This window comes from Trichechus manatus, unplaced genomic scaffold (assembly GCF_000243295.1).
Source record: "Trichechus manatus latirostris isolate Lorelei unplaced genomic scaffold, TriManLat1.0 scaffold00052, whole genome shotgun sequence".
NCBI classification, from domain to species: domain Eukaryota; kingdom Metazoa; phylum Chordata; class Mammalia; order Sirenia; family Trichechidae; genus Trichechus; species Trichechus manatus.
The window spans coordinates 7530987-7558133 of record NW_004443988.1 but is presented as its reverse complement, the minus strand read 5'-3'; the positions used below and the strand labels follow the sequence as shown (position 1 = coordinate 7558133).

Here is a 27147-nt window from a genome sequence, read left to right as displayed (position 1 = left end):
ATGGTGAAAGGATACAACCCTGACACACACCTTTTCTGATTTTAAACCATGCAGTATCCCCTTGTTCTGTTCCAACGACTGCCTCTTGGTCTATGTGCAGGTTCCACATGAGCACAATTAAGTGTTCTGGAATTCCCATTCTTTGCAATGTTATTCAGTTTGTTATGATCCACACAGTCGAATGCCTTTGCATAGTCAATAAAACACAAGGTGAACATCTTTCTGGTATTCTCTGCCTTCAGCCAAGATCCATCTGACATCAGCAATGATATCCCTCGTTCCATGTCCTCTTCTGAATCCGGCTTGAATTTCTGGCAGTTCCCTGTCGATGTACTGCTGCAACCGTTTTTGAAATATCTTCAGCGTAATTTTACTTGCATGTGATATTAATGATATTGTTCAATAATTTCCCCATTCTGTTGGATCACTTTTCTTTGGAATGGACACAAATATGGATCTCTTCCAGTCAGTTGGTCAGGTAGCTGTCTTCCAAATTTCTTGGCATAGATGAGTGAGCACTTTCAGTGTTGCATCCATTTGTTGAAACATTTCAACTGGTTTTCCGTCAATTCCTGGAACCTTATTTTTCTCCAGTGCCTTCAGTGCAGCTTGGACTTCTTCCTTCAGCACCATCAGTTCTTGAACATATGCTACCTCCTGAAATAGTTGAACATCGACCAATTCTTTTTGGTACAGTGACTTTGTGTATTCCTCCCATCTTCTTTCAGTGCTTCCTGCATCATTCAATTTTTTGCCCATAGAGTCCTTCAATATTGAAACTCAAGGCTTGAATTTTTCTTCAGTTCTTTCAGCCTGCAAAATGCTGAGCATGTTTTTCCCTTTTGGTTTTCTAACTCCAGTTCTTTGTACAATGGAAGAAATACTAAGAACCACCAAGTGAAGGAAGAAGACAGTTGGGGGAGGTGTATTGGAGTGAAGGTGTGAAGAAGTCAGTCGGAGGCCAGAAGTACCTGTGCTTCCAGGGCTAGGACTGCTTCATTCCAGCCAACCTCCTCCCTGATAAGAGGAGACGCTAGATTTGTATATAGTGTTTCAGCTAGAAGAGGGGTGGGATAGCCTGTTACCTGCTCCATCTCCACACCTGTGCCTGCCCCTCCCTTGTCCTTGGCACCCCTGCTGGCGTTGGTGAGAGAGCCCCAGCAGGCCTCTGTTGCTGCCGACTTCTAGGTGGTTCACATGATAGACCAACAACAAGGGGCCACTCCTGCTGTTGCAGACTGGTTTAGAAGGACCTTTACATGTGCACACACACAGAGGACATTTAAGTCCAGAGTCTCGTTTAAGCCTTCCGTTACAAGGGACGTAGGCAAGGAAGGAAACATGGCCCCAAATGAAGTAGGCAGACTCTTCTGGGGAGTGACTAGCATGTGTCATAAATATCACATTTTTTCCTTGGGACTTCTTGAGACTCATAAGAAGTTAACACTTTGGCCCATCACAAGGCTGGAATGCATTACTTTGAGATTATCCAAGGCTTTGTTTTTGCCTTTGTTCTTTGCAGTAGCTAGAATTTGCAAATATTGTTGAGTTTAGGCAATTTGTTAAAGTGTAAGATTACTGGGCTTTTGATTGCTTAATACAAGTACCTTTCAATGTTTAGAAGCCGAGTAAGGAGATGCTGGGAGAACTCGAAGCCTGCAAGCTCCTTGAGGGATCTTACTTATCTTTGATTTGCTGGCGCCAGGCGTACAGAGGCACCCAATAAATGTCTGAATGAGAAGAAAGGGGGAATATTCTAAAGCTTTAGCCCAGAGCAAAGACAAACTCCTGGGTAGCCTCTGTCCCCCACCTCCCTCACTGCACCTTTTCCTTCTAGGGGCACAAATGCAGGGATACTCATTATTTAACATCCAACAGGTATGTTTTGGGGGTCTGTTATGCGTCAAGCACTGTGCTGTGCTTTACAGACATTAATGAATTTAATCCTCAAGAGCTTCTTATAAAGATGGTGAAGGGGATGCACATTTACCCTATGTCATGGTTTGAATTATGTCCCCCCAAAAATGTGTGTATCATTTGGCTGGGCCATGATTACCAGAATTGTGTGGTTGTCCTCCATTTTGTGGTTGTAATTTTATGTTAAAGAGGATTAGGGTGGGATTGTAACACCACCCTTACCCAGGTCACATCCCTGATCCAATGTAAAGGGAGTTTCCCTGGGGTGTGGCCTGCACCACCTTTTATCTCTCAAGAGATAAAAGGAAAGGGAAGTAAGCCAAGAGTTGGAGACCTCATACCATCAAGGAAGCAGTGCCAGGAGCAGAGCGTGTCCTTTGGACCAGGGTCCCTGTGCCAAGAAGCTCCTAGGCCGGCGGAACACTGATGAGAAGGCCAAAAGAGAGAGAAAGCCTTCCCCTGGAGGTGACACCCTGAATTTGGACTTTTAGCCTCCTTTACTGTAAGGAAATAAACTTCTCTTCGTTAAAACCATCCACTTGTGGTATTTCTGTTATAGCAGCACTAGATGACTAAGACACCCTATCACTTAGACTATGAGAAATATAATGACAAAGGCTATCATCTACTGAGCACTTACTTTATGCCAGACTTTGCTCTGGGTCCTTTATTTGTATTAACTTGTTTAATCCTCATATCAACCCTACAAAGTAGATACTATGATTAGCCCCATTTCAAAGATGACAAAACTGTGGCCCAGGGGACGTTAAATAAATTGCACAAGCTCATCAGCTAATAGGTGGCAGAGCCAATATTTGAACTCAGGCCCTCTGGCTCCACAGCCTGTGCTAATAATCATTATACTACATTGTCAGATACAATAAAATTTAGACCAAATGAAGAAGATACCCTGAGTTAACATTCATCTTTCTGCATCTCAGGCAGAGAACAGTTTTTTGTTTTGTTTTGTTTTTAAAGACTCTTTTAAATATAAGTGCATGAAGGGCCTAATGTCAACCCTTCACAGAGGAAAGAAACAACTTGACAACCAACTGTACAACCGTGGGTTGCTGTCATTTGAGCAGAGGTAAACAAAACATGGCCCATCAAGCCAAAGACCTGTGTGCCATGGAGTGCCATAAGGGCCCAGCTTTCAACCAGAGTGGCTTGCTTGTCTGTGAAAAGGAAACCCCTCAAATCTCAGGACAGACCTTCTCCCAAGGATCTGCATATGACTCCAGAATAGATAAATCATTGGATTGTATGTGAAAATTCTGAGAGAACATAACTAAAATGAGGCACAGGACTGCTTATTAATTCCCTCTCTACACCAAAGAAACCAAAAAGCTAAACAGAGGTTACAAGCCAGTGACGACAGTCAGCCAGCCAGCTTTCATTTAAGAGAACAGTGAAAGAAAGCCAAAGTAAATAGAGGGCTGAGTCAATAAGATTCACCCTCAGGCCCTGAAAAAAAACTACCTTATTCAAAGATGAAGAGCCCTGGTGGTGCAGTGGTTAAAGCCCTCGCCTGCTAACTGAAAGGTGGGCAGTTCTAACCCACCAGCTTCTCTGCAGGAGAAAGACGTGGCAGTCTGCTTCTGTAAAGATTTATAGCCTTGGAAACCCTATGGGGCAGTTCTACTCTGTCCTATAGGGTCGCTAAGTGTGGGAATCAACTTGAAGGCAGTGAGTTTGGTTATTCAAAGATGAATGATAAGCAGAAGGGATGCAACAGGGGAATTAGGCAAGATATTACAAAAAGAAAAAGAAAAGCATGACAAGCAAAGGACAGATGAAGAATACCCTTTGGAAGAAGAATTGCTCCAAGGAACAGAATACTATTTCAATTTCAGTCACTTTTAAAGAAACGAAGAAAACATAATGTCTTTGATTAAAGAAGAGAGATAAATGATCAAAGAAAGGAGATGAAAAGTGAGCTGACAGAATTAAAGAAAGAAATCAAGTAAAATCTATTATCAACATAGAAACAAAATCCACGTTTTAAGCTGTAGGAAGTAGAATCTATGATGAAAAACAAAGATAAAAGTAATCAGGAAGATGAAAGATATAGGGGAAAAAAAGGGAATTCAATATGACTGACTAATGTTCCTGCAGAAGACAACAGAACAAATGGGAACAAAAAATAATTCAAAGCCATGGTCATCCCATCCTCATTGCCTAAAGTCATTCTCAAGGAGGTCTTGACAGGGTAGGTAAATGTGTTACCCCAAGGCTGAAAGGCTGGTACAATTTCCCTTAGAGAAGTCTCAAGGGGAGTGTATTGCTAAGTTCATGTAGCTGAAGGGCTGTCATGGGGAAGGGGGACTAGATTTTCTCTACAGAAAAAGAGCTAATGGTAGGAGGACATTCAACACAGTATAACAATGTTATAACTTCTAATGTCCACCTATGGGAAAGGCCCCTAGCAAGAAAGTGAGCACACTGACACAGAGGTACTTAAGCAGAGGCTGGAGTACCGCTTCTTGGAGACACCTGGAGGTGGTGGTCATATGGTAGGAGGAAATAGAAGACCTCTGAAAATTTCTGATTCTATGCACCAGTGAAAATTGAGGTGAAATTCACAGGGTCCTTTTCCCTGGTTTATCTCTCATTTGAGGACTTCTTAGGATATCTAAGCCAAAGATTCTACCTCAAACTCCCTACAGTCAGTACTGACTTCAGGGCTTGGCATTACCTCTTCACCATGCCTCCAGTGGCCAAAAAAATTTCTTCAGCAGCTCATCCTATTGGTTGAGCCAGGGACAAGGTAAGCAACATTGAGGTAGTACAGCCCTAAGTCCTTTGTTTGAAGAGCACCTTCCTTGGGAGGGAAGAAGAGGGGGCAAGAGAACACACAAGACAGGGGCTGCACCTCTGCCTTTTTCACAATTTGGCCCAGGGCTGGTGCTGTTCCCCTGGAACATTCATGCTGTTTCCACAGTTCCCTCCTGCTTCCATAGCCCGGTTCCTCCAACCCTGTCATACCTGTGGCCTCACTGGCTTTCCTTTTAATCTCTCGGGCATCGTTACATTCTGTAATTGCTTCAGTGATATTTCCCACTACCCAACTCCCCACCCCACTTCTTTGCTAATGTCTGGCCGATATATACATGTGCCCTTTGGCACTAGGGCTAAATTTGACCAGTAATAAAATAGTTTATGTTTTGGCCTTTCCAGGGCCCTCTGGCTCATGGCACAACATTCATGTTGTTCAGAGGCCCTCTGTGTGCTACCCGCACAGTGTTTCCTTAAATATGGTATACATACTGATGGTAGACACGAAGATTTTAGGTGGTATGTACATGAACATTTTAAATTTTTATGTGTTTATTCTAATGCATGTTAGAAAAAAATGTAACTAACAAGCCCTTAACTGGAAAAAATTAATAGATTTTATTGTTTAGAATGTTGTTAGTTGCCACTGAGTCAACTCCAACTCATGGCAATCTTATGTATAATAAAGCGAAATGTTGCCTGGTCCTGTGCCATCTTTATGATCATTAGTACGTTTGAGTCCCTTGTTGCAGCTATTTTGTCAATTCACCTCATTGAGGGTTTTCCTCATTTTCGCTGGCCCTCTACTATACCAAACATGCTATCCTTTTCTAGTGTCTAGTCTTTCCTGATGACGTGCCCAAAGTAAGAGAGTTTAGAATGAGGACAAAGTAAATTTTAAGCTGTAAAACTGAGTCCTTTTACACAATAAAAAATTATATATTAAAAAACCTGAGTCCTTTTAAATAAAAATATTAAGTAATATTACAGGTGGTACACGCTATATATATGGCAAAATTCAGGAAGGTGAAATGAGAACGAAGTTTGGGAAATATTGCTTTTTCTCCTCATCAAAACTCGTCTGTCTTGTTTCCCAAACTTTTAGCAAATGCAGGGTGACTAATTCGAGAAACTCATCTGTTCTGGATAAGGGGATAAAATTGTTATCCTGTCTCATTCCACTGATGAATACCACCAATGTAACTCATTGGTAACATCTCTACATTTTAACAACAACAAAAAACCACAAAACCAAACCCATTGCCACGGAGTCATTTCCGACTCAAATACAGCATGGTATAGGCGAAGTAGCACTGGTCTGAAGACCTAGTTTTGGATTTGGTGTATATGTGAGATGGGGGCAGGGGATTGGTGGTTTTATAACCACCTTGTCTTCTCACACCATTTAGGCTACCATCTCCCTCTCTGTCTAACTGTGACTTGTGTGATCCAGTCATCTCGCCTCTCTCCTTTAGGCCTCTGCCTCGCTGTCTCTGGATTGCCCGCTTCCTGTCTGATGTAAGCAATTCCTGAAATTCCATTTCCTCTGAAATAACCCTAGTGTGTTTAGAGGGGTGGATTCCTTACATTCCATCCTGTAACTTCACTCCTTGCTCCACAACTTGCACTTATCCCTTTGTTTCTACATAATATTGTTATTTATTAAATCTGAATATTAAATTCAAGAAACAGTTTTAAAGAGCCTACTTAGGGCAAGACACATAGACAGGAAAGACAAAGATGAATGATATGGCCTCTGTCCTCACAGTACTTATCATACCAAAAAAAAGTTGCCGTCAAGTCAGACCCAGTTCATGGCCACCCTATGTGTGTCAGAATAGAACTGCGCTCCACAGGGTTTTCAATGACTGATTTTTTGGAAGCAGATTGCCAGACCTTTCTTTCAAGGTGTCTCTGGGTGGATTCGAACCCCCAGCCTATTGACAGTATTTGTCTCTCAGGGAGGGGACTATGGAGGATTTATATATTCTACAATTTACATATCCATGAGGTCTGAATTTATATAATATACCTGTATTATTTTGCAATAAGAATAAACAATAAAAATCATTTTTTCATATTGGAAATAAACCTGGGTATTTAATAGTAGAGGAAAGGTTAAATAAATTATGGTACAATGGAATATTATACAACCGTCTTTAATGAAGAGTTCTTAATATGGGAAGAACTAGTTATAATTTTAGATGGAAAACCAAAAACAAAACAAAACCCGTTGCCGTAAATTTCAACTCATGGCGACCCTCTAGGATAGAGTAGAACTATCCCATAGGGTTTCCAAGGAATGGCTGGTGGTTTCAAACTGTCGACCTTTTGGTTAGCAGCCAAGCTCTTAGGATATAAATTCTGTATAGATAGTAGGATCCCAATTTTGTAGTGGGTTATAGGAATTATAAGTGACTTTTAAGTTTTCTTCTTTGTATTCATCTATATTTCACAAATTTCTCAATATAGACTATGAGTTACTTTATAAAATACATAAAATTAAATATATTTGAAATAATTGTCATTGAATAATCGAGTTATGGGTGATTTCTTACTCCTTTTTTTAAAATAAACATATTTTTTAAATGCAATGCTCAGTACTGACGTGAATGGAAAAGGGGTGCTAGAGTGCTGTAATAAAGTAACAGTCAACAAGATAAAACATTACTTCGGAGAACCATGAAGAACCATAGAGGGAGGGGATGTTTAAGAAGATATCATTTAGGGTGGACCTTGAAGACGAGTAGACAGGCAGCAGAAGATGGCAGGTAGGAAACAGTTTCAGCAGATAAGACAGACTACAGTAATGAAGGGTACAAATTGGGGAGTAATGGACAAAGCTAGAAAGGTGGGTCTTATGGAGTGCTCTGAATTCCAGGGTAAGGATCTGAGCTTAATTTTGTAGGCAAGGTTTCTAAACTGGGAGGGAAAAGAAGAGTGAGTATTAATCTAACAGAGGTGGTTTGGATAGACGGGAGGGAAGAGAGGCTGAAGGCAGAGATCAGCTGGGAAGCAAATGCAGCAGTCAGTGCAAATCACCGGACTGCCCTCCGACAGCGGCAGCAAACCTGTAAAGACTTGAGATGCCAGAGGTTGTGGGTGAGGGGGAGGGGAAGGGGTCAAAGATATTTCTGGGGTTTTAGGCCTGGGTGCTTGGGAAGAAGCTGGTGCCTCTAATACAGGAGTACTTAACCTGGGGGCCACAGCCTCCAAAAGCTCCATGGATAGAATCCAGGGTCTCTGTGAACTCGGAGGGGGAAATAAATTACATCTTTATTTTTACTAATCTCTAGTAGAAATCGAGCATTTCCTTCAGTTATGAATGTAGGCAACAAACCACAGTAGTTTTAGCAGTAGCTGTGACTGTCACCAACAGAAATCACAGGTATTTTCAGATCATGTTACAGTTGTTGCTGAAATCTCAAAAAATCATTTATGTTCATCACTACCTCTAAATTAGTTAGTAGGCCCACTACTAGGTCTCGTTATTTAATGTGTTAATCAAGAAGCACATATATTACTCTATCAAACATGTTTAAAATATTTTGTTGTATGACACTGTTTCTCACCTTTTTTTTTTCATTATTGTCCCATCCAGGAACTTTTTAAGACATTTTTCCCTAATAGCCCTTCCCCCCATTAAATTTTAATATCACAGACATACTATATATCTGTTTATATACTGTATGTCTGTCTGTGCTTTATACATAAAGAGAGTAAGATTTTTTTCTCCCCTCCCCCAAGAACCAATTTTTGCCCCTTGGGGGCCACGTCACCCCCATTGGGAATGAATGCTGTATTCTAATACAATAGGTTTCTTTTATAATCATATGTATTATATTTTATGCATTTAAAACATTATTCTTAGAAGGGTTCTATAGGTGTCACAAACTGACAAAGGGGTCCATGGCACAAAACAGATTCTCTCTGCCCTGATTTTAAGTCCCTCAATAGTCTCATCACAATAGAATTTTACACTCCAAGGTGTAGAAGGCAACCTCCTCAGTTCTTGCCCAGTGGGCTAACGATCACTCAGCTGGCTAATCTCCAGTTAGCAAAATTGTATCTTTTGCTTCTGTTTTTCTCTCTATTTTAAGACTAGGAAATAACTGGTTCTATTGCACACGTAATTGTTTTGGTTCTTTATTTCAGTCTCACATTTATACAGGGAGACAGTCCCATAAAGTAAAATTTCATGCGCGAATACTGTGCTGTTTACAGGAAATTCCATCAGTCTAGGAGACAGAACACCTGGATTTACGTTCCTACTCTGTGGCTTTGTGTGACTGTACCGTTTCCTGTGTTCTCTCTCCCCTGCAAAACGGAGATAACATCCATTCTATTTAACTCAAATGGAATCATGTAGGTGAAGGTGCTCTATAAATTATAAACCACTGTACAAACACAAAGGATTGTTAACAATTCTAATCTAAAGCTTAAAAATAAATGACCACACAGAACCATAGGGCATGAAATAGCTGTTCTTTTTCTACTGTGAAGTATAAAATGGAAGGGGATAAGTAAGTGGAATTTAATTCCGCCTGTGCTCAAGGCTTCTGTGTGACATACATGCCATGAGTTCTCTTTTATAGGCTACATGGTGCCTTCTGTTTCCCTTGAAATGTTTCATAATACCTACTAGAAATGTTCCATCTAGAAAGATGCGCTGTGAATGCAGTTACTCTGTCAAATCCATACTTATCTCACACTTTTTTCCCACTTCCTTGGCTATCCAGGAAGATGCTAATTTGGGACACTGGCCCGGGAGGCAGGGGTTGTTGAAGACCATCTCCCCTGGCCTGATGACCTGGCCAGTGGTGGGCCACGCAAGTCCTCTGAGCCAGGCACTCAAAATACACTGGGGAAGCCATGGGGAATGGTGAGAAAAGACCAGAAATCTGGAGAAGAATTGAAGAGCTTTAGGAAAATGTAGGTTTTGGTAAAAGCTGAGCTGTGGATGGAAGGGATTTTGAGTGAAGGGCTGGCTATGGCTGACAGAATCCAGCAAACTGCCTGGCACAAGGGATTTGATACGCTGAGACCTACCGCTAAAGGGTGAATTGATAAGCAGAAGGACGGGTCAAGTTAGGACCCTGTAACAGAATGGAAAGCCCTTAAACAATGGAAATCCAAAACCAAACCCATTGCCGTGGAGTCAATTCTGACTCATAGCGATCCTATAGGACAGAGTAGAACTGTCCCATAGGGTTTCCAAGGCTATAATCTTTGCAGAAGCAGACTGGCACATCTTTCTCTCAAAGAGCTGCTGGTGGGTTCGAGCCATCAGCCTTTTGGTTAGCAGCCAAGTGCTTTAACCACTGTACCACCAAGTTTCCATAAATAACCAGCCAGTCCTCTTCAAAAGCATCAAGGACACGTAATAATATTCCTTGTATTTGTGGAATCAGATTGGTTGAAATTATAACGTATGTTAAAGGTAGGTTAAAAAGACCCCTTCAATTTATAGATGTGTAAACAGGCTTGAAGAGGTGAAATAGCCTGCTTTAGATCATGTGGCAATTTAGCAAAGAAACTGCGACTAGAACCCAGGAAGGCTAAATCTCGGTCCAGGATTTTTTGTCTCCACCAAACTAATTTTCCTTCCCAAAGATAAAGTAAGTAAAGTCCCTAACTCTGCTACAAGGTCAATGCAATTGACAAGGTTTTGGTGAACCAATTTCTTATAAACGAGACCTGCCTAAGGTCGGGCTGGGGAAATCCTAGCTCCCACCATAGTGGGTGAAGTGGTCGAGGCGGAAGGCTGTGTCCGATTTTTACTGGCAGGCCTATGCCTGATGACAACATGTCCTAACAATTCACTGATAAAGAACCGGCGTTTGGAGCGTTTGGAGTAGGGTGAAATGGAGGTCATCGCTTTCCAACACTGCCCTTTCCTTAGAGAAGGAGGCCCTTTCTTGATATTTCCACCTCTGCCAAGTCCCTCCCTAAATGGACACCCTCTAGAAAAGCTGCTCCTGAACAACCTTCTGACAAGGCCTTCTGGTTGTCTGTTAAATTACAAAAGGTTGCAGGTCATAAACAAGTGCCCACAGTGAAGTGGGGGCAAGTATAAAAATAAACTGAAGGCTTGCATTAAAGTAGCTTGGGCGTGAACAGAGTTTACAAATACAGAAACACGTAAGAAGATGTTTGTGTCAAATTGTCACACTAATAGCTTTCATCTAGTCAAAATTCTTGCTAGCTAAGTGGGTCAAGTGTGGGGACAGAGGAAGGGAGAAATGTGAGGGGGTTAATGTGGTGTTTTGTGTTTTATTCAGTTTAAACTCAGAGGAAGAGAGATGCATTACAGCTCTAAAGAAAATTAGTTTAATTATGATGGCAACTATGTAAAAATATGTTATGTATGGGGACAGGGACTTGATGTAAAATGCAAAAATAAAAATAATTGTGTTAAGAGAAGTAGGATTATCTATGATTTCCTCCCGACCCCTTAATACTGTTCAACATTTTCAATTAAATGCTTTTTTCAAATTTTGTTTCTTGGCTCTCTAGTTAACCTAATATTGTAGAATCACAATTCCCCAAAATTCCTGCTTGCTGTCCATCACAGAAGTCTTTAGAACATACGTCCATCACAGCAGTGTTTAGAGCAGCAAAACACTGGACTGTGTTTTAGAGGACTGCTAAAATAGTCCAGCCATAACAATGGAAAACTACAGAGCCATTAAAAAGGAAGGCACAGACCTGAATGTGTGGGGATGGAACCATTGCTGACAGTAAGTGAACAAAGCCAGGTATAAGATAATGAGTCTTGCATGCTCTTATTTGTGTTTAAATATGCATATATAAATATGTAAGTGCAAACATGTACCTCTCCACAGAAAATTTCTGGAAGGATACCGAAGAAAGCTGGGAATGGTTACCTCTATCTGGAGAAGGGGACTGAGGGTCTGAGGTGAGTAGCAGATTCGCTTTTCATGATATAAACTGCTATATTATTTGGAAAAAAGATAGTGTATATATATATTGCTTTTTAAAAATATATCAGTGTCACTTTTAAATTTTATAATAATGAGTCCTGTTAACTTTCTATGCAATGTTCTAAGGGTATTCTTCCTAAGTATTTTTAAGATAAATAAAAAAAACAAACTCGTTGCTGTCGAGTTGATTCCAACTCATAGCGACCTTATATAGAGGAATCAAAAGTCCTATTCATATTCCCATACTCAGAAAACAGACAATCTGATTGTGACAAGTTGTCAAAATGTGGAGGCAATGTGTGAAAAAACTAAATATGCTCATCTTTTAGAGGGAGATGTACCGAGATGTAAGTGTGGCTGAAAAACTGGGTCAGCCTCCCACCAGGCCTTCCCAAATAAGACATCAAGGAAACGAGCTGTTCACTCTTCTCTTCCTGGAGGGCCCAGGGCTACTCCACATCACTCCACACCCAAAGAACCATCTCGAAGCCCTTGGAATCATGTTATCTCCTAAATAACCTGTACAGTGTTTGACCCAAACCCAAACCATCCCCAGGTCTCTCTGGGCCCACATCAGTATTCTAGAGCTTCGTGGGACCAAAGCGGTATGCCTGGATCCAGAAGACCAACTAGAACAACGGAGGTCACTTAAACATCTTCTAGCCTCCATGCATGGGTCCTGCCGCAGAATTCACTGCATGGCTTGCACTTTTATATCCTATTTTTTTTTTTTTTTGGTAGCTTAAAACTTTTAACAGTTTATTATTACTATAATAAACAACAAACTATAACAAATTATTATTTCTCACATTTCTGTGGGTTAACTGAATAGTGTTTGTTCTTGGGATATCAGCTGCAGTCTCTCATTTGGTGGCATCCAGCTGGAAGCTGGGCTGGGCTGGGCTGGAAGGTCCAAGAAGTCCCCTCTGACATGTCTGTGACTTTGGTGCTGTCAGCAGGTGCCTCAGTTCTTTTCCCTACAGCCTTTTTCCATGTGGTGTCTCATCCTCCATGTTCTGTACACATGGCCTCTCTCTCCATAAGGATAGCCTGGGCTCTAGTATAACATGGCAGCTGGGTTACAAAAGAGCAAAAGCAAAAATGCCAGGCTAGTCCTCAAAGTAACCCAATGTCCATTACCTCCTATTGATCATAACCTAAAAACCTGTTGCCGTCGAGTTGATTCCGACTCAAAGCCACCGTACAGGACAGAGTAGAACGGCCCCATAGAGTTTTCAAGGAGCACCTGATGGATTCGAACTGCTGACCTTTTGTTTAGCAGACGTAGCTCTCAACCACCACACCACCAGGGTTTCAAAAGCCAGCCCAGATTCAAGGGGAAGGGAAATAGGTTCCACCTCTTGATGGGAGGAGTGGCATACATGGGGTGGGGTGGTGGTGGTGGAATTATTGGCAACCATCGTTGGGGGCTATCTACCATAGTCTCTTTTCCTTCCTTCCTTCCATTCTTTTTCTTTTAAATGTCTTTTAGGACATTGACATTCTGACAAATTCAGGCCAGTTGTCCATTAGAATCTGGGTTTGTCTAATTATTTTCTCTTAATTAGATTCAGATTAAGCATTTTTGGCAATAATGCTACCTCGATAACATTATGCACTTTCTTAGGAAGCACAAGTGTCAGTTTCTGTCATTGTTCCAAAACCAAACCCATTGCCATTGAGTTGGGTAAGGTGTTGTCCTGACTACTTTTTTTTTAAAATTTTATTGTTGTACTTTAAGTGAAAGTTTACAATTCAAGTGAGTCTCTCATACAAAAATTTATACATACATTGTTATGTGACCCTAATTGCTCTCCCTATACTGTGACAGCACACTGTTCCTTTCCGCCTGACTTCCCGTGTCCGTTCAAACAGCTCCTAACCCCCTCTGCCTTCTCATCTCGCCTCCGGACAGAAGCTGCCCATTTAGTCTCATGTATCTGCTTGAGCTAAGAGGCACACTCTTCACGAGTATCATTTTATGTCCCATAGTCCAGTATAATCTGTCTGAAGAGTTGGCCCTGGGAATGCTGACCACTTTTTTAAAGGGCACATTACTTTAGCCTTCAAAACTTTTTTGCTTTCACATATTTCAGGTTCGAATGAGAAGATGTTTCAGTATAAATTCATGAGATTTTGCCATCCCCCCAGGCGCCTCAGCCTAAAGAATATTCACAGTTAGACCAATGGAGAAACCAGGAGAGTGGACAAAGTAGCCTCTCTTACATGATGTGATGACAGGGATGAGAAGGCACAGGAGTCTGGACCCCCCACCCCCACCCCAAGGTAAAAACCTCTGGCTTTGTACTCTAGAGCCAAATGATGGCAGGTTTGGACACTCAGAGGAATAAAAAAACAAAAACCAAACCCACTGCCGCTGAGTTGATTCCAACTCATAGCGACCCTACAGTTGGTGGAAATACGCTTTGATGGGAAGATGGTAGAAGAGATTGCCGGGTGCTAGGCAGTCAGGGAAGTTAGTGGACAGTTGACAAACAAGGGCACAACTGTGGGACAGCCCCAACTTAGTCTGCCTTGATTTTTCTCCAAATACGCTATACCAAAGAACTTAAAAGGGAAACATTTTCTTGGTTAAGTTAAAAATCAATTGCGTTCAACATATTTCCTCATAATTTCTGATACAGATGAAGAACTTGTTCATGAAATTCCTTATCACTGTCATGCATACAAAGCCAGCTGTTGCCTATTTAGAGTTTTTATTTCATTTGCAAGGTATCCAGGCCTTTTCTCTTCTATTTCTCTGATCTTTGTTCCATTTTATAGCTAACTAGTACCTACAGAGTAGTGCAGGGGAAGAAAGAAAGCCCATTTATAAACCATTCTGGTATATGCTGCTTTTAGTATTGAAACCAGTGGCTAAAATGATATGTTATTTTGATTAGTTATGCTTTGTCCCATGCTACAAATAAACCAAAATTGGTTGTACTTTTGGAAAGTAAAATCTCTTATCTGCCTCCTCTCTGTTTAAGTCAAGTGACCGCAATGCTTTTCACCAGTAGGCCTCTTTACTGAACAATCTAGAGCAGGGCACAGTTGAATGTAAGTTGGAGAGAATTTCCACTATGTCTAACACTGCCCCAAAAGAATCAGTAAATTGAGCTTTGTCTTAAATACAAGTAGTTTCTCTGGCATCACAGGCCTTTTCTCACAGGATTTATCTTTAAATATTTCATCATCTTGATGATCTTTCCCCCAGATTTTCCGTATCACTCTCAAAATCTGAAGCTCCACACTGGAATGCAGTCTGGCACAGGCTGTGACAAAGCCTGGTGTGGGACTACCTCCCTCCCGGTTTCTATGGGATCTTTCCTCTGTAGATGCTGGCATTCCAGCAGCTATCCTTCATAGGCTGCAGTGCCAGCCTACAGCACAGCTGCTGATTCATGCTCACTTTGGGATCTGCTAGGAGTCTGGCTCTTTTTCTGCTCTTCAGCCACAACAGCCACCACCCACCTCACGCAGCATGCCACCCATCACATTCTGGGTACTCAGCTCTGACCTGGCGAGAAGTCTCATACAGGTCTGCGTTTCTTCACCCGTCCCTACCCCCCACCCCAGGAGCCCACCTGGAAGATGTCGTTGGCACACTTGCGACACAGGTTGTGTTGGCAGGGCAGGATCACCACCGGTTTGGAGAACATCTCCAGGCAGATGGGGCAGATGAGCTGCTTTTCCAGGTTGTCCATGCTGTGTGCATCCCCTAGCAGCGGCTTGAAACCCACTGCGAAGTTCATCCCCTCAGCGATTGTGCCTGCCCTGGCCTTGGCCCTGGTCCTGGCCTTCTCTCACTGCCTCTGGACCCTTCCTCGTTTAGACAGGCTGTGGATTCTTATGTTCCCTTCTGTTGCTCACTCTTGAAATAACTCTGCTATCTCTCCTGTCCTTCCTCTAACAACTCGCCTCGTCCTTAGATGGCTGTCTCCAGACACTTCTGTCTCGCTCTATTCTCTGCTCTGTGCCCTAGCCAGGCACAAGTAGCTTAATCTATCCCTCCCTCTGTCCCTGGAAAATTCTCCTTTTGTTCCCCAAACGACTCTCTCTCGTTCACTCCGTGGGCAGCACTGTTTGTCCCTCACTCTCCATAGAGATTAATTATAACATGGGGGTGGGGAGGCAAGGGGCATCTGCATGTCATTCCAACTCCCAATTTAGCACATGTAAGGCGAGCCACAGCTGTCATTGAGTAAGTGACCCTGACTCACTCTAGACTAGGTGACTCTCTTGAGCAACAGCAGGGGGTGAGCTTCACTGTTTATGGTGAAAGGTGGGCCAACAAAAGTGTCAGTCTCCCATTTGCTTCCATTCAGAAGGCCCCAGTGAGCCCCTGACCCCATGCTCTGGCTTGGGCTCTTATTCCAGGGCAGTGACAAAGAATTCTAAATCAGCCTGTGTGACAGGCACTATGCAAGGCTCAGGTGGGAGGAAAACTCTTGCCAGACCTACTCAGTGACAGTTTCTTCCTCCTCCGCTGGCTTAACCAGTGACTCTGGCCCTCCTCCTCGAGACCCTTGATTCAGAACAGGGGCACCAGAGACTAGAGAGACACCCTCATGTCTAACACTTCCGGTTCATTTTGTCCTTGCCCAGCCTTTTCTCATACCACCCTAGGAAAAGGAGCTCAAGAGGTTAGAAGCGGCTGTTGTGCCAGTGCCTGGAACGCCTGGACGAGAATGCCCGTCAGTGTGTAAGATTCTGGTCCATGACTATATCACGGGAACCACGCTGAGGCCCTTTAGCTTTGTTAGGAAATCGGGAGAAGCTGAGCTGGACAAAAAGGACCTGAATGCCAAGGACCTATTTTGGGCACCAAGGGAATCAGCCTCCAGGGAAATTTTAGAGCACTGACAAACTACATAATCACCAGGCTCCAGGAAGCTTCTGCCCCAACCCCACAGTTGTCCTGGACTCTTCCTCTCCAAGCCAGGCTGGTCCCAGGTTTGAGCACTGGCCCCCTTTTTCTTCTACAGGCCTTGTTCTTTAACCCAGGTATGATTTGTCTTTTTTTTTTCTCCCCCCCCCCCCAACATATGCACTGGGATTGGACAAAAGCTCTTTATTTACTGACATTTCTTAGCCCTTCTCTCAGTCAGGGGAGAGAAATTTGAAGAGTTACTAAGCTCTGACCTGGGTGTATGGGGAATAAATGGTGTGGGGGAAATACCAAACAGGCAGAACAATGAGGCACGTGTGGGGAAAGGCTCTATCAGTCCTTTCCCTATCACGTCTCATGCCCTTGTTTTAAGAATAAAATATTTGGTGATCAGCTTGCATAAGATGTGGTAAAAAGGATAGAGGCAAGCAGGCACTGATGTGTAAACTCCCCTCAACCCATAGGACCAATGTTAATGGTTGCTGTGCTGGTAGCTGCAGTTCAGGGAGAAACCAAAGGTGGGACGACTACTCCTGAGCCTCACATGCACTCATACATCTCCTGAGTTGACACATGTGGCATGGAATGGGGCTGGCAATACCAAGGGCATGGGCACCAGAAGAAGGTGAGACTAGTCCCAGAAAAGTGTAGTGACTTAAGAATGAAGCTGACAGGAGTTCCTGGTACACAGAGTTGCAAGAAAGGAGGGTTAGCTGGTGCAGCAGCGCCAGGGATGGGATCCACCCTGCCCAGTCATCAGGATCTTGGTGGAGATATCACAAGTGGCTCAGGGATGCTACCAGCGGACATTGGCTCAAATTCCAAGGAAGGCACAGGTAAAAGAATCTTCAGGAAAAGTCTGCCACCACAGCCTGAGACCTCATGAGGGTAGGGATGAGAGGGCTGCTTTCTGACAGATTGAAATTGGTACTGGAGCTAAAAAGAAGAGTAGCTGGGCAACCCTGTATGGCCAGGATTGGTGGTACTATCAAGAGCAGAGATGGTGTCCTCACTGGGATGGATGGCATCAATGCTTCTGAACTTGGGATTCTTACAAGAAGAGGGGTCAAATCAGATTCAGTGTCAGGACAAGGCTACTTGCTCCTCTCTTCACTGTGTCAGTGGACTGGGCAACAAAAGGCACCCTCACTGGGTCAGCACCTATGGGCAGAAGATGTTGGCATCTTACTAACCAGAAGGAATGGTCACCCTGAATTTAAAGCAAACTCCCTATGAGTAAGAATATGTCCCTTTCTTATCCTTCAATTATTGTTGCCTTTCAGTTTTCATACCTTACTCTTCTGCATCTTTTAATAATCATCGTCATGGACAGAATCTCGACCTCTTCTAAAATTACTCTGGGTTGCTATAATGGAATTTGCAGAACAAATATATATAAACATTTAGTAACAATTTTTTAGTCTACTGGTGAGAAAATAAGGAGCCCCGATAGTGCAGTGGTTAAGCGCTTGGCTGCTAAAACCGAAAGGTCGGCAGTTTGAACCCACCAGCCTCTCTGCAGGAGAAAGATGTGGCAGTCTACTTCCAAAAAGATTACAGCCTTGGAAACCCTATGGGGCAGTTCCACTCTGTCCTATAGGGTCGCTATGAGCTGTAATCCACTTGACCGCAAGGGGTTTGGTTTGGTTGGAGATGAGAAAGTCATTACTTTGCAGTTACACATTAGCATCACTAGGTGGCAATGTGTGTGAACTTCAGTGAACCCACAGTTTTAAAGTTTACTTGGGGTGGAAATAATCTCAAACACTTCATTCTCCTTTTGAATAAATGCAGTAAGCCGCAGCCTCTAACTTGTTTTCAATTACTGCCTTTTCTAGGCATACTCTCCCACCCCATTTCTAAGCTTAACAGTCATGAGAGGCCAACAGTACATTCAAGCTCTCAGTTTGGGGCATAAGCCCTTCAGAAACAGATCTTATCCACTTCTTTTTCTTCATTTACTTAGGGGTTCACAGTTTCACAGGGATTTCTACCCCCATATATTTCTTTCATTCTTAATCCAGATTTATGTTGTTGTTGTTGCTAGGTGCCATTGAGTTGATTCGATTCATAGCGACCTCATATAACAGAGTAGAATTGCTCTATAGGTTTTCTAGGCTGTAATCTTTACGGAAGCAGATCACCAGTTCTTTCTCCTGCACAGCTACTGAGTGGGTTCAAACTGCCAACCTTTCGAGCGCTTAATCATTGTGCTACCAGGGCTCCTCAGATCTTACCTCAGTCCATGCCTGTTCTTCTCACCTGTTCTCGAAGGCTGATTCCGGACATTCTGTTGATTGCTTCTCTTAGCTGTCTCCTCAGACGGTGGCTTAAGTGCTCCACAGCAAAAGCAACAGCAGCAACAGAAACAGCAACAAGTGAGCAGGCAACATAGGAGGACAAGTGTCTACAAGGCAGGAGGGAATGGTCTCAGTCCAGCAGTCCCTTCTATATTACCATTCAAGCTCCCCTCCCTGAATTCTCCTAGCACCCAGAAAATGAGACAACAGATGCATCTGTCTTAGGAGAAGAGGGTCAACTGGCCCTCCTTCCTTGGTCTTAAGGGACTAGAAAGAATTGTGTACCTTGAACCAACAACTATTCACTATAAAATAGTATCTGACGCCTTCTTCGCCAAAGTGATCGTATACATATATTCCCAATGAGCCATGCCGGTTGTAGATTTTCCGCTTCGTAGGGTCACTCAGTATGGCGTGGGCTGTGTTGATCTCTTTGAATATTTCTGCTGCTTGAGGATCTCCTGGATTCTTGTCTGGATGATACTTCAAAGCCAGTTTCCTACCCAGGCAATATCCATAAAGAAGGGTGGAGAAGGGATGCGGGATGGCTGGGGAGGGGAGGTTAGGAAGAATTACAGGACAGGCCTCTAGATAGTACAGAAGGAATGCATGAGATGTAGTACAAAGGATGGGGACAAGCAGCCAAAGCCTAAATTCCTTCCCATGCCACACTGAAGAGGACGCTGGCCCCATCTGGCTCCAAAGTGAAGGCTTAGGGATTTAAAAATGGGTTCAGAAAGCAAGGTAGAGAGAAAAAGTTTTAAGGGGGGAAATTCTGGTGTTGAATAAGGGGCTGAGGTTTGAACCTGTAGGATTTTTTTACTTCATCGGGCGAGGCGCCCTTCTTAAGCTCCAGCACTGCATAGAGGCTTTTCCCACTTCTGGACAGCTGGCGGGATGCTTCATCCACATGAGACATGATCTGGGCCAGAGCAGAAGCATTTGTGAGAATTTCCATAAGTGAGGCTCTGAGGAAGTGAGCTTTCAGTGACAGGGAACTTGTCTTCATGGGCTAGGCAGGTAACTGACTACAAAGGACAAGTATAAGACAATAGTGAGTGGGATCTGTGACTAGCAGGAGCGTGCAGGGGCCCAGAAAAGGCACTCAAATGCAAATTTTAAAGAGGAAACACCCTCATTTCTCAGTATCCTTTAGCTACACAGACATCCTGACGTCCTACGTCCTAGAGAGGTGTACACAAGAAGAAGACTGAGTTCTGGGAAGAGACTGATTTTGTCCAGAGCTCCTAGTGCCTTAAGTTAACAGCCCTGGGCTTCTCCAAGCTCACTGCTGGGTTTAAAAGACTAGGGCGGCGCCAGCTCCTGAACAGACTGGGTCAGGAATTGGGAAGATCCACTATTACCAAGGAAGAAACAATTCAGACCAAGCCCTGTACTGTCTAAGCAGAGTCGGGGGCACAAAAGTCAGGCCAGAGGGCAGCGCTTGCAGCTAGGTCAGGAGACTTTCTTCTTCCCCGTAGCCTCCTGGCTCTCAAACCATGGGCGTCCCACCTCTGTCCCTCAAAGAAGAGGCAGTGGGGAGAAGAGATGGATGACTCCTGGGCTTAAGAAGGAAGTGGAAAAGGGCTGCTGTGCGGTGTGCAGACGCAGCACCAGGGAGCAGGACCCCAGAGTGGGGGAGTGTCTTGGGAGGCCTGCGGCCCAGGAGAACCAAGGCAACAGGCTCAGAAGGGATGCTCTGGATTCTCAGCTTCCCCCTGGCTCTGTAGCCACAAGGCTGCCGACTCCCCACGTGGACTTGGCCCTTTACCTCACAGTTCCTCTCTTCAGCAGAGTAGGCCTCACACACCCTCCACCCTCTCAGGTGTGAAATTTCACACAGCCGGCCCAGCGGCCATCTGCGCGTGCGCGCTGCGCCAGACTACGCCCTGACGCCCCGACGCCCCGACGCTCCGACGCTCTGACTATGACCCGGGTTGCTTTTGGTGCCTGCGGAAGGGCTGGGAGGTGACGCGACGTAGTCCCTGGGACTTAATTCCCTTGCGTGAAGCCTGAGCGGAGGGATCTGTCGGTGCCAGAAGCTGAGGGCCGCTGACCATTTGTCTTTTCTAGCCTCTTTGACTGGCGCAGCCTTGAGGGGCATCCCTTTTACTCCAGTGGGACGACATCACCCGTCCAAATCGCAGTCACGGCTCATCCGCTCATTTGAGGAAAGATAATGAGCTTGCAGACTGTGGCCAAGGGGAGAGGCATGGCTACCGCAAACCATTCTCAAGCGGTGTATTACTTTCCCAGTCTTCTTTTTCAGAATTTAGGGGTTTCCGCTTGATCCTCTCTTTCTCTTCCTCCTGGAGCCTCCTACACATCCTTCAAGACCAGCCTCAAATGTCAGTATTTCTGGGAATCCTTTCTTCCTTCCCCCAGTTACTCCCACCTTGTTTTGTCAAAGTGTTATGGTATTATATTGTAATTATTAGTTTGCACATCCTTTTAAAATTATATTTTGATCATTTCCAAAAGTCACTACTGTTCTTTAAAAACTTCGTTTAAATACTGTTCCATCATGAGGCTGTGCCATAATTTAATTATATAATCCAGTTTGGATGGTTAAATGGTTTGTAACTATTTGATAGTACAAATAACCTTACAATGAAAATTGTTATACATAAATCTTTGAATAAATCTGATTTTTCCCCCCTTAGGAATTTGGGAAGTTATTGGGCTAAAGTGAAATTTTTTTTTTCTTTTTCAAAAAGGTAGACATTTTATTTTGGAACAGTTTTAGATGTGCAGAAAAGTTGCAAAGACAGTACAGAAAATTCCTGTATGCTCTTCATCCAGTTTCCCCCAATAGTATCATTTTACATAACCATGGTACTTTGGTCAACACTAAGAAATTAACATGACTATCAACTAAACTCCTGGCTTCATTTGGGTTTCACCAGTTTTTCCACTATTGTCTATTTTTCTGTTCCCAGATCCAATCCAGGATACCACATTGCATATAGTCTAGCACCTTTTTGACCCCTCAGCATTTACGCTTCCATGAATTTATTTAGCACACAGATATAAAAGCAGGCACAGGGGGCCAAGCATTTTTTGCATAAGGTAGTTTGCCTACACATATGCATAGGGCATCAAAGAAATTCTTAGGAAACTGGGTAGCCATCCTTGTCCCTGGCACAGATGTCAGCCAAGCCTTTTGCATTTTTCAATGCCTGTCCTATGGAGCATCCTGGTACAGGTCCTATGTCTCCATGGAAGCCTCTATCCAAATTAAATTCTTTAAGCAAAACAGGACCTGGAATACAGCATTTATAAATTACCTGTGAGGTCCTGTAAACATCAGATTGCTTTTTTTAAAATTTATAAAGTGAAATTTTTGAGGCTCTTAATCCATATTGCTTTCTTCCTAGAAAGGTACCAAAATGCTGGTTTACATCCCCACCTGCAGGGCCTGAGAGCACCTTTCTCTGCCTGGCTTTACTTCCTGATCCCCCACAGGAGAAGGTATCTGTACCACTTAAAATTTACCACCTTGTGGTGTTGGTTTTCTTTACAGAACACTGAATGGCTTCCATTACATGTAATCAAAAGAGTTTAATTATTTCAATAATACTTCTCTGTTACCTCTCTTACTGTTCTTATTACTCTCTTCTCTTTTTAACAGTTATTTGTGCACAGTTACCTCCCCTTCTAGGTTTTAAAGTGGTAAATCAACATTCCACCCCAAGAGGAGTGAGCCAACTAACTAAACTAAGGAGTTCATATGCAGCAGGCACAATGACCACTGAATTAATAGATTGTTTTTCTGAATTTATTCCTATAGGAATAAATCAGTGTGTGTGGGAGGGGGTGGTGGTGGTGGTTGGAGGTAGAATGAAAACCTTTGGCTCTTCACACCCAGTTCGTAGGTTCTGGGTCAGATGAGTTTCGATGAGAAGAAGCTGAAGCTGACAGTATTTTTGGTTTGTATATGGCAGATTTCTGTAACTAACCTCCAACCTTTCACTGCCTTCATGGGATGATAGAGCTACCAAAACAACCCAGCTCATTTCTTTGGTATTGCTGGGAAGAGAAAGCAGAAGGTATTAGAAGTGCAGTGCACTTACAATGAATTCCTTATCTCAGTATACAAGGCCCAACATGGTCCAGTTCCTGCCTCTCACTGCAGCTTCATCATGTACCACTGTCCTGCTTACTCTCTACTCTGCCCCACTACTTTCTTATAAGTGCTTTGAAGACACTGTGTTCCCACCCACACCAAGGGCCTTTGACCATGCTGTTCCCTCTACCTGGAGGAATCCTCCTCAGGCTCTTCAAATGGCTGATGAAATAGAGTGTCATAGTCATACCACGTGTAACTTCATGACAGAGGAGGATAATCATCATCAGCATTAGCCCAAACCTAATTCCTGTGAGGCGGAGATCAGACATACCTCCACTCTCCAACCTTTTTACCAATTCTGACACCAGCTGTCCCTCCCACGGCACTCTCTACTTCTCTGCTGGGTTCAGTAATTCGTTCCAATGGCCACACAGAACTCACAGAGCATACTCATGATTATGGGGTTTATTAAGGAAGTAATCGGTTACAATTCAGGATCAGGATCAACTGGGAAGTAACAGGAACAACTCAGGAGACGGGGTATAGTTCATCAGGACAGCTTAACCTCAGCTTCTTCTCCGCTGTGCCCTCAGGCAGACAGGCCTTTGCCCTGCTCAGGCAAGTGTTACAGTTCTTTAGCTCTGCTGGCACGTGCCTGGAGGCACCCCACTCCTCCAGCAAGCCTCCTGCCCAAAGGTGCTCAGCTCTCTTGACCCAGTCGGTGAGCCCACTGTAGCCACCTTGTGCCATGGGCCAGGAAACCCTCTGCAGCTGCCTCGCTCTGGTCTCCTGGTTCTTGCCATGTGCTATCTTGCTCCGTCTCGTGCGGTCTTATGGCACGTCCAGTGTTACAGCTCTCTGTCTCCTGGTCTAGGAAGTTCTCAGCATAGGGATCCCAGGTTTAAAGGATGTGCTCCACTCCTGGCTCTTTTTTTTTTTTTTTTTTTTTACTTTAGATGAAGGTTTACAGAACAAGCTAGCTTCTCATTGTAACAGTTAGTACACATTGTTTTATGACATTGGTTAACAACCTCATGACATGTCAACACTCTCCCTTCTCAAACTTGGGTTCCCTATTACTAGCTTTCCTGTCCCCTTCTGCCTTCTAGTCCTTGCCCCTGGGCTGATGTGCCCTTTTAGTCTCATTTCATGGCTCTTTTGATGTCAGTAAGGTCCCCCTCAACCTCTGTGAGATCCGCCTTATAAGTCTAGCAGGATGGTAAAACTGACCAATCCCCTTGGTAGGCCACAAACACCTTATCTGCATAGTCTCAGCCAATTATTTTGTGGGAGTTACAAGACTATGGCTAGAAAGGCCATATAAAAAGACAAACCCATTACCCTGCAGCTGACTTCTCATCCTTGGGGATCTCAGCTTCATGTCCCCTCCTCAGAGATGCCTTCTAAACTGGGTTCCACCCCCCCATAATACCCTTGCAATGGTTTTGAACATATATTTATTTGTATGCTAATTTGTTTAATGTCTGCTTTCTCCAGTAGACTGTGAGCTCCATGAGGGCAGGAACCTTGTTTGTTTCGATCATCATTGTATCCTCAGCACCTAGAACCATGCCTGGCTCACAGTAAGTGAATAAATGAATTGTCAAATGACTTACAGAAGAGGGAGCCCTCCGCTGGTCCAATGTACGCCTAGGGGTTAGGCCATAGCAAGAATTCATTGGGACAGAAGCACTTAGCTGGGGAATTGGACAGGACTGTCTTGCTTGTTGAAAGTGAAGATGACTTGAAGCACTTACTGATGAAGGTCAAAGACTACAGCTTTCAACATAGATTACACCTGAACATAAAATGAAAATCCTTACAACTGGTTTGATAAACAACATCATGATAAATGGTAAAGGCTTGAAGTTGTCAAGGATTTCATTCTGCTTGGATCAACAGTCAATGTCCACAGAAGCAGCAGTCAAGAAATCAAACCATGTATTATTGCATTTGGAAAATCTACTGCAAAATATCTCTTTAAAGTGTTAAAAAACATATATGTCACTTTGACAACTAAGGTGTGCCTGACCCAAGCCTGGTCTTTTCAGTCATCTCATATGAATGCAAAAGCTGGACAATGAAAAAGGAAGATCAAAGGATTGACACATTTGAATTGTAGTGTTAGCAAAGAATATTGAATATACCATGGACTGCCAGAAGAATGGACTGCCAGGAGAATGAAGTACAGCAAGAACTCTCCTTAGAAGCAAGGATGGTGAGACTTCATCTTGCTTACTTTGGACACATCATCAGGAAAGACCAATCGCTAGAAAAGGACATCATGCTTGGTAAGGTAGAGAGTCAGTAAACTGAGGGAAACCCTCCATGAGATGGATTGACACAATAGCTGCAGCAGTGGGTTCAAACATATCAGTGATTGTGAGAATGGCACAGGACTGGGCATGAGCTGGAGCCAACTCAACAACAACACAACAGGATCCATCTACCCTCATACAGTCCTAGGCAAGAAATAACAAAGGTGAGGACTTCCAGGCAACATGGCACTGTAGACAGAAGCATCATGCCGTCCTTCTACAGCAAAGATCTGAAAAACTAAGCCAAACAGAGAAAACGTCAGTCGTGAAACCCTAACCATCAAATGAAGAGATGAAGAACTCAGCCAAGCATCGAACGGAATAAGGAACAGAGAGTGAGGAGAGATACATGCAGAGGTCCCTTATCAGCTAACGCAGCACGGATCCACCATCTTGGACTCCAATCGGAGATCACTGAACAGAGGGTATGGGAAAGCAGCTTCACAGAGCTTCCAGCAGTAGACAGAACAACCGGTAACCGGCAATATACACTTTCCCACCCCCCACCCATCTTCATCCCCACTCGGCCTCCTCTGCCTTCCTGCAGCCACAGTCTCTTGGCCAGGAAGCACCAGCTTCACCCCAGTGCTGCTTGGACTCCCCCCCGCCCGTGCTGGCCAGCTCCCTGAGTGCCATTTGTTGGCTGTTTGTGTTGCTTTTTTCCGCTTCTTTTGATTTCTTCCATACCTCTCATCACCTCCCCCTCCTTTCTTTCATATACCCGGCTCCGTGCACCATCTTTGCTTCTTCCTGAAAGGCTGTGAAATGCCGCTTGAATGTGAAACTGCTTCCCGGCCCATGCTGCCATGCTGGTGGGATCCAGGGGCTTTTATTTGTTTGTTTTGATCTGTTTGTTTTCTTTTTCTTTCCTCTAATTGGGAGCCCATTCTAGCTGGGCAGTACTACGCAGCTTGGAACCTACCCCTCAGTTTGCACAGATGTGCAGAGGGATCCCTGAGGACACTTCTTTTTTTCTCGCTCTTTTTTAAAATTTTGTTTTGTTTTCTTTTCTCTCTTTTTCCCTTTTTGTCTTTCTTCATTACTCAGTTTCTCGTCTGAAGCTAAGTATACTTACCTTCTCTTCCTGTCTCCTGAATACCTGGTGCTGAGTGGCACCTCTGAACCCTTCTAGCCAGGCTGTACTTCATGGCCTGGGAGCAACTTCCCCAGACCTCACGGCTGCACCTGTGTGATCCCTGGGGGCTTTTCTTTCTAATTTTTATTTATTCATTTTTTCTTCTTCTTCTCCTTTTTGTTTTTATCCATTTCTCAGTCTCTCATCTCTCCATTCCAATGGCAAGCTCTCTTAGCACGCTTTTTTGTTTGTATGTTTTTGGCTCTTGTTCCTCTCTCATCTCTCTCCTCTTCCCCAAACCCATCTTAGCTCCACACATCACAATCTCCTGCCTCCATCCTGCCTACCTACACTGTGCACTGAACATCACACCCCCAAGCAGCACAGGCATGGCCTACCGGAACCTGCCCTGCACTGATTCCAGGCCCACCTTGCTGGCCCTAGTATATGCTACAAACAACCCATCCCAGCAACTCCTCTTCAGCTAGACCTGCCCTGCTGTACCATATCTGAGCAACTGACCCTGCCAGTTGGAGAAGGAGGTGAAAAGTATCGTGCCCACAGACAAGCAAACAACAAAGAACACACAGCCCGCCTGCTCAGACATAACCAAGTAAAACAAAAAAGCAGGATGAAACAAACAAATCTACAATCAATAAATGATGAAAATAACTACCAAATGCCCCAAACACAGCAGACAATATCAAAACATTCACAAAAACAGGACAGGATGGTCCCAGTAGACATCCAAAATAAAACGCAAGATGACTTTCCAGTAGAAGAAAAGGCACTAGAACTACCTGATAGGGAATTCAAATCTCTAATATTTAGAGCTATCCAAGAGTTGAAGCAAAAAGC

At 43.7% G+C, this 27147-nt stretch overlaps 2 protein-coding genes across 2 annotated transcripts in view; both read right to left on the bottom strand.

The window, feature by feature from the left end:
* Positions 1-15724, bottom strand: part of TRIM54 (tripartite motif containing 54) — a 24405-nt gene extending 8681 nt beyond the window's left edge. The window contains exon 1 of the mRNA XM_004377693.1: positions 15224-15724. Within this exon, the coding sequence (XP_004377750.1) occupies positions 15224-15391 (168 nt within the window). The 5' untranslated portion in view covers positions 15392-15724. The remainder of the gene's footprint in view (positions 1-15223) is intronic.
* A 487-nt stretch (positions 15725-16211) lies between these two features.
* On the bottom strand, positions 16212-19746 carry DNAJC5G (DnaJ heat shock protein family (Hsp40) member C5 gamma). The gene is made up of 4 exons (XM_004377692.1): positions 19634-19746; positions 19113-19326; positions 18790-18934; positions 16212-16261 (listed from the first exon to the last, which is right to left on the bottom strand). Exons 1-4 carry the CDS (start codon positions 19744-19746, stop codon positions 16212-16214), a joined length of 522 nt encoding a protein of 173 aa, XP_004377749.1.
* Between the last annotated feature and the right edge of the window lie 7401 nt (positions 19747-27147).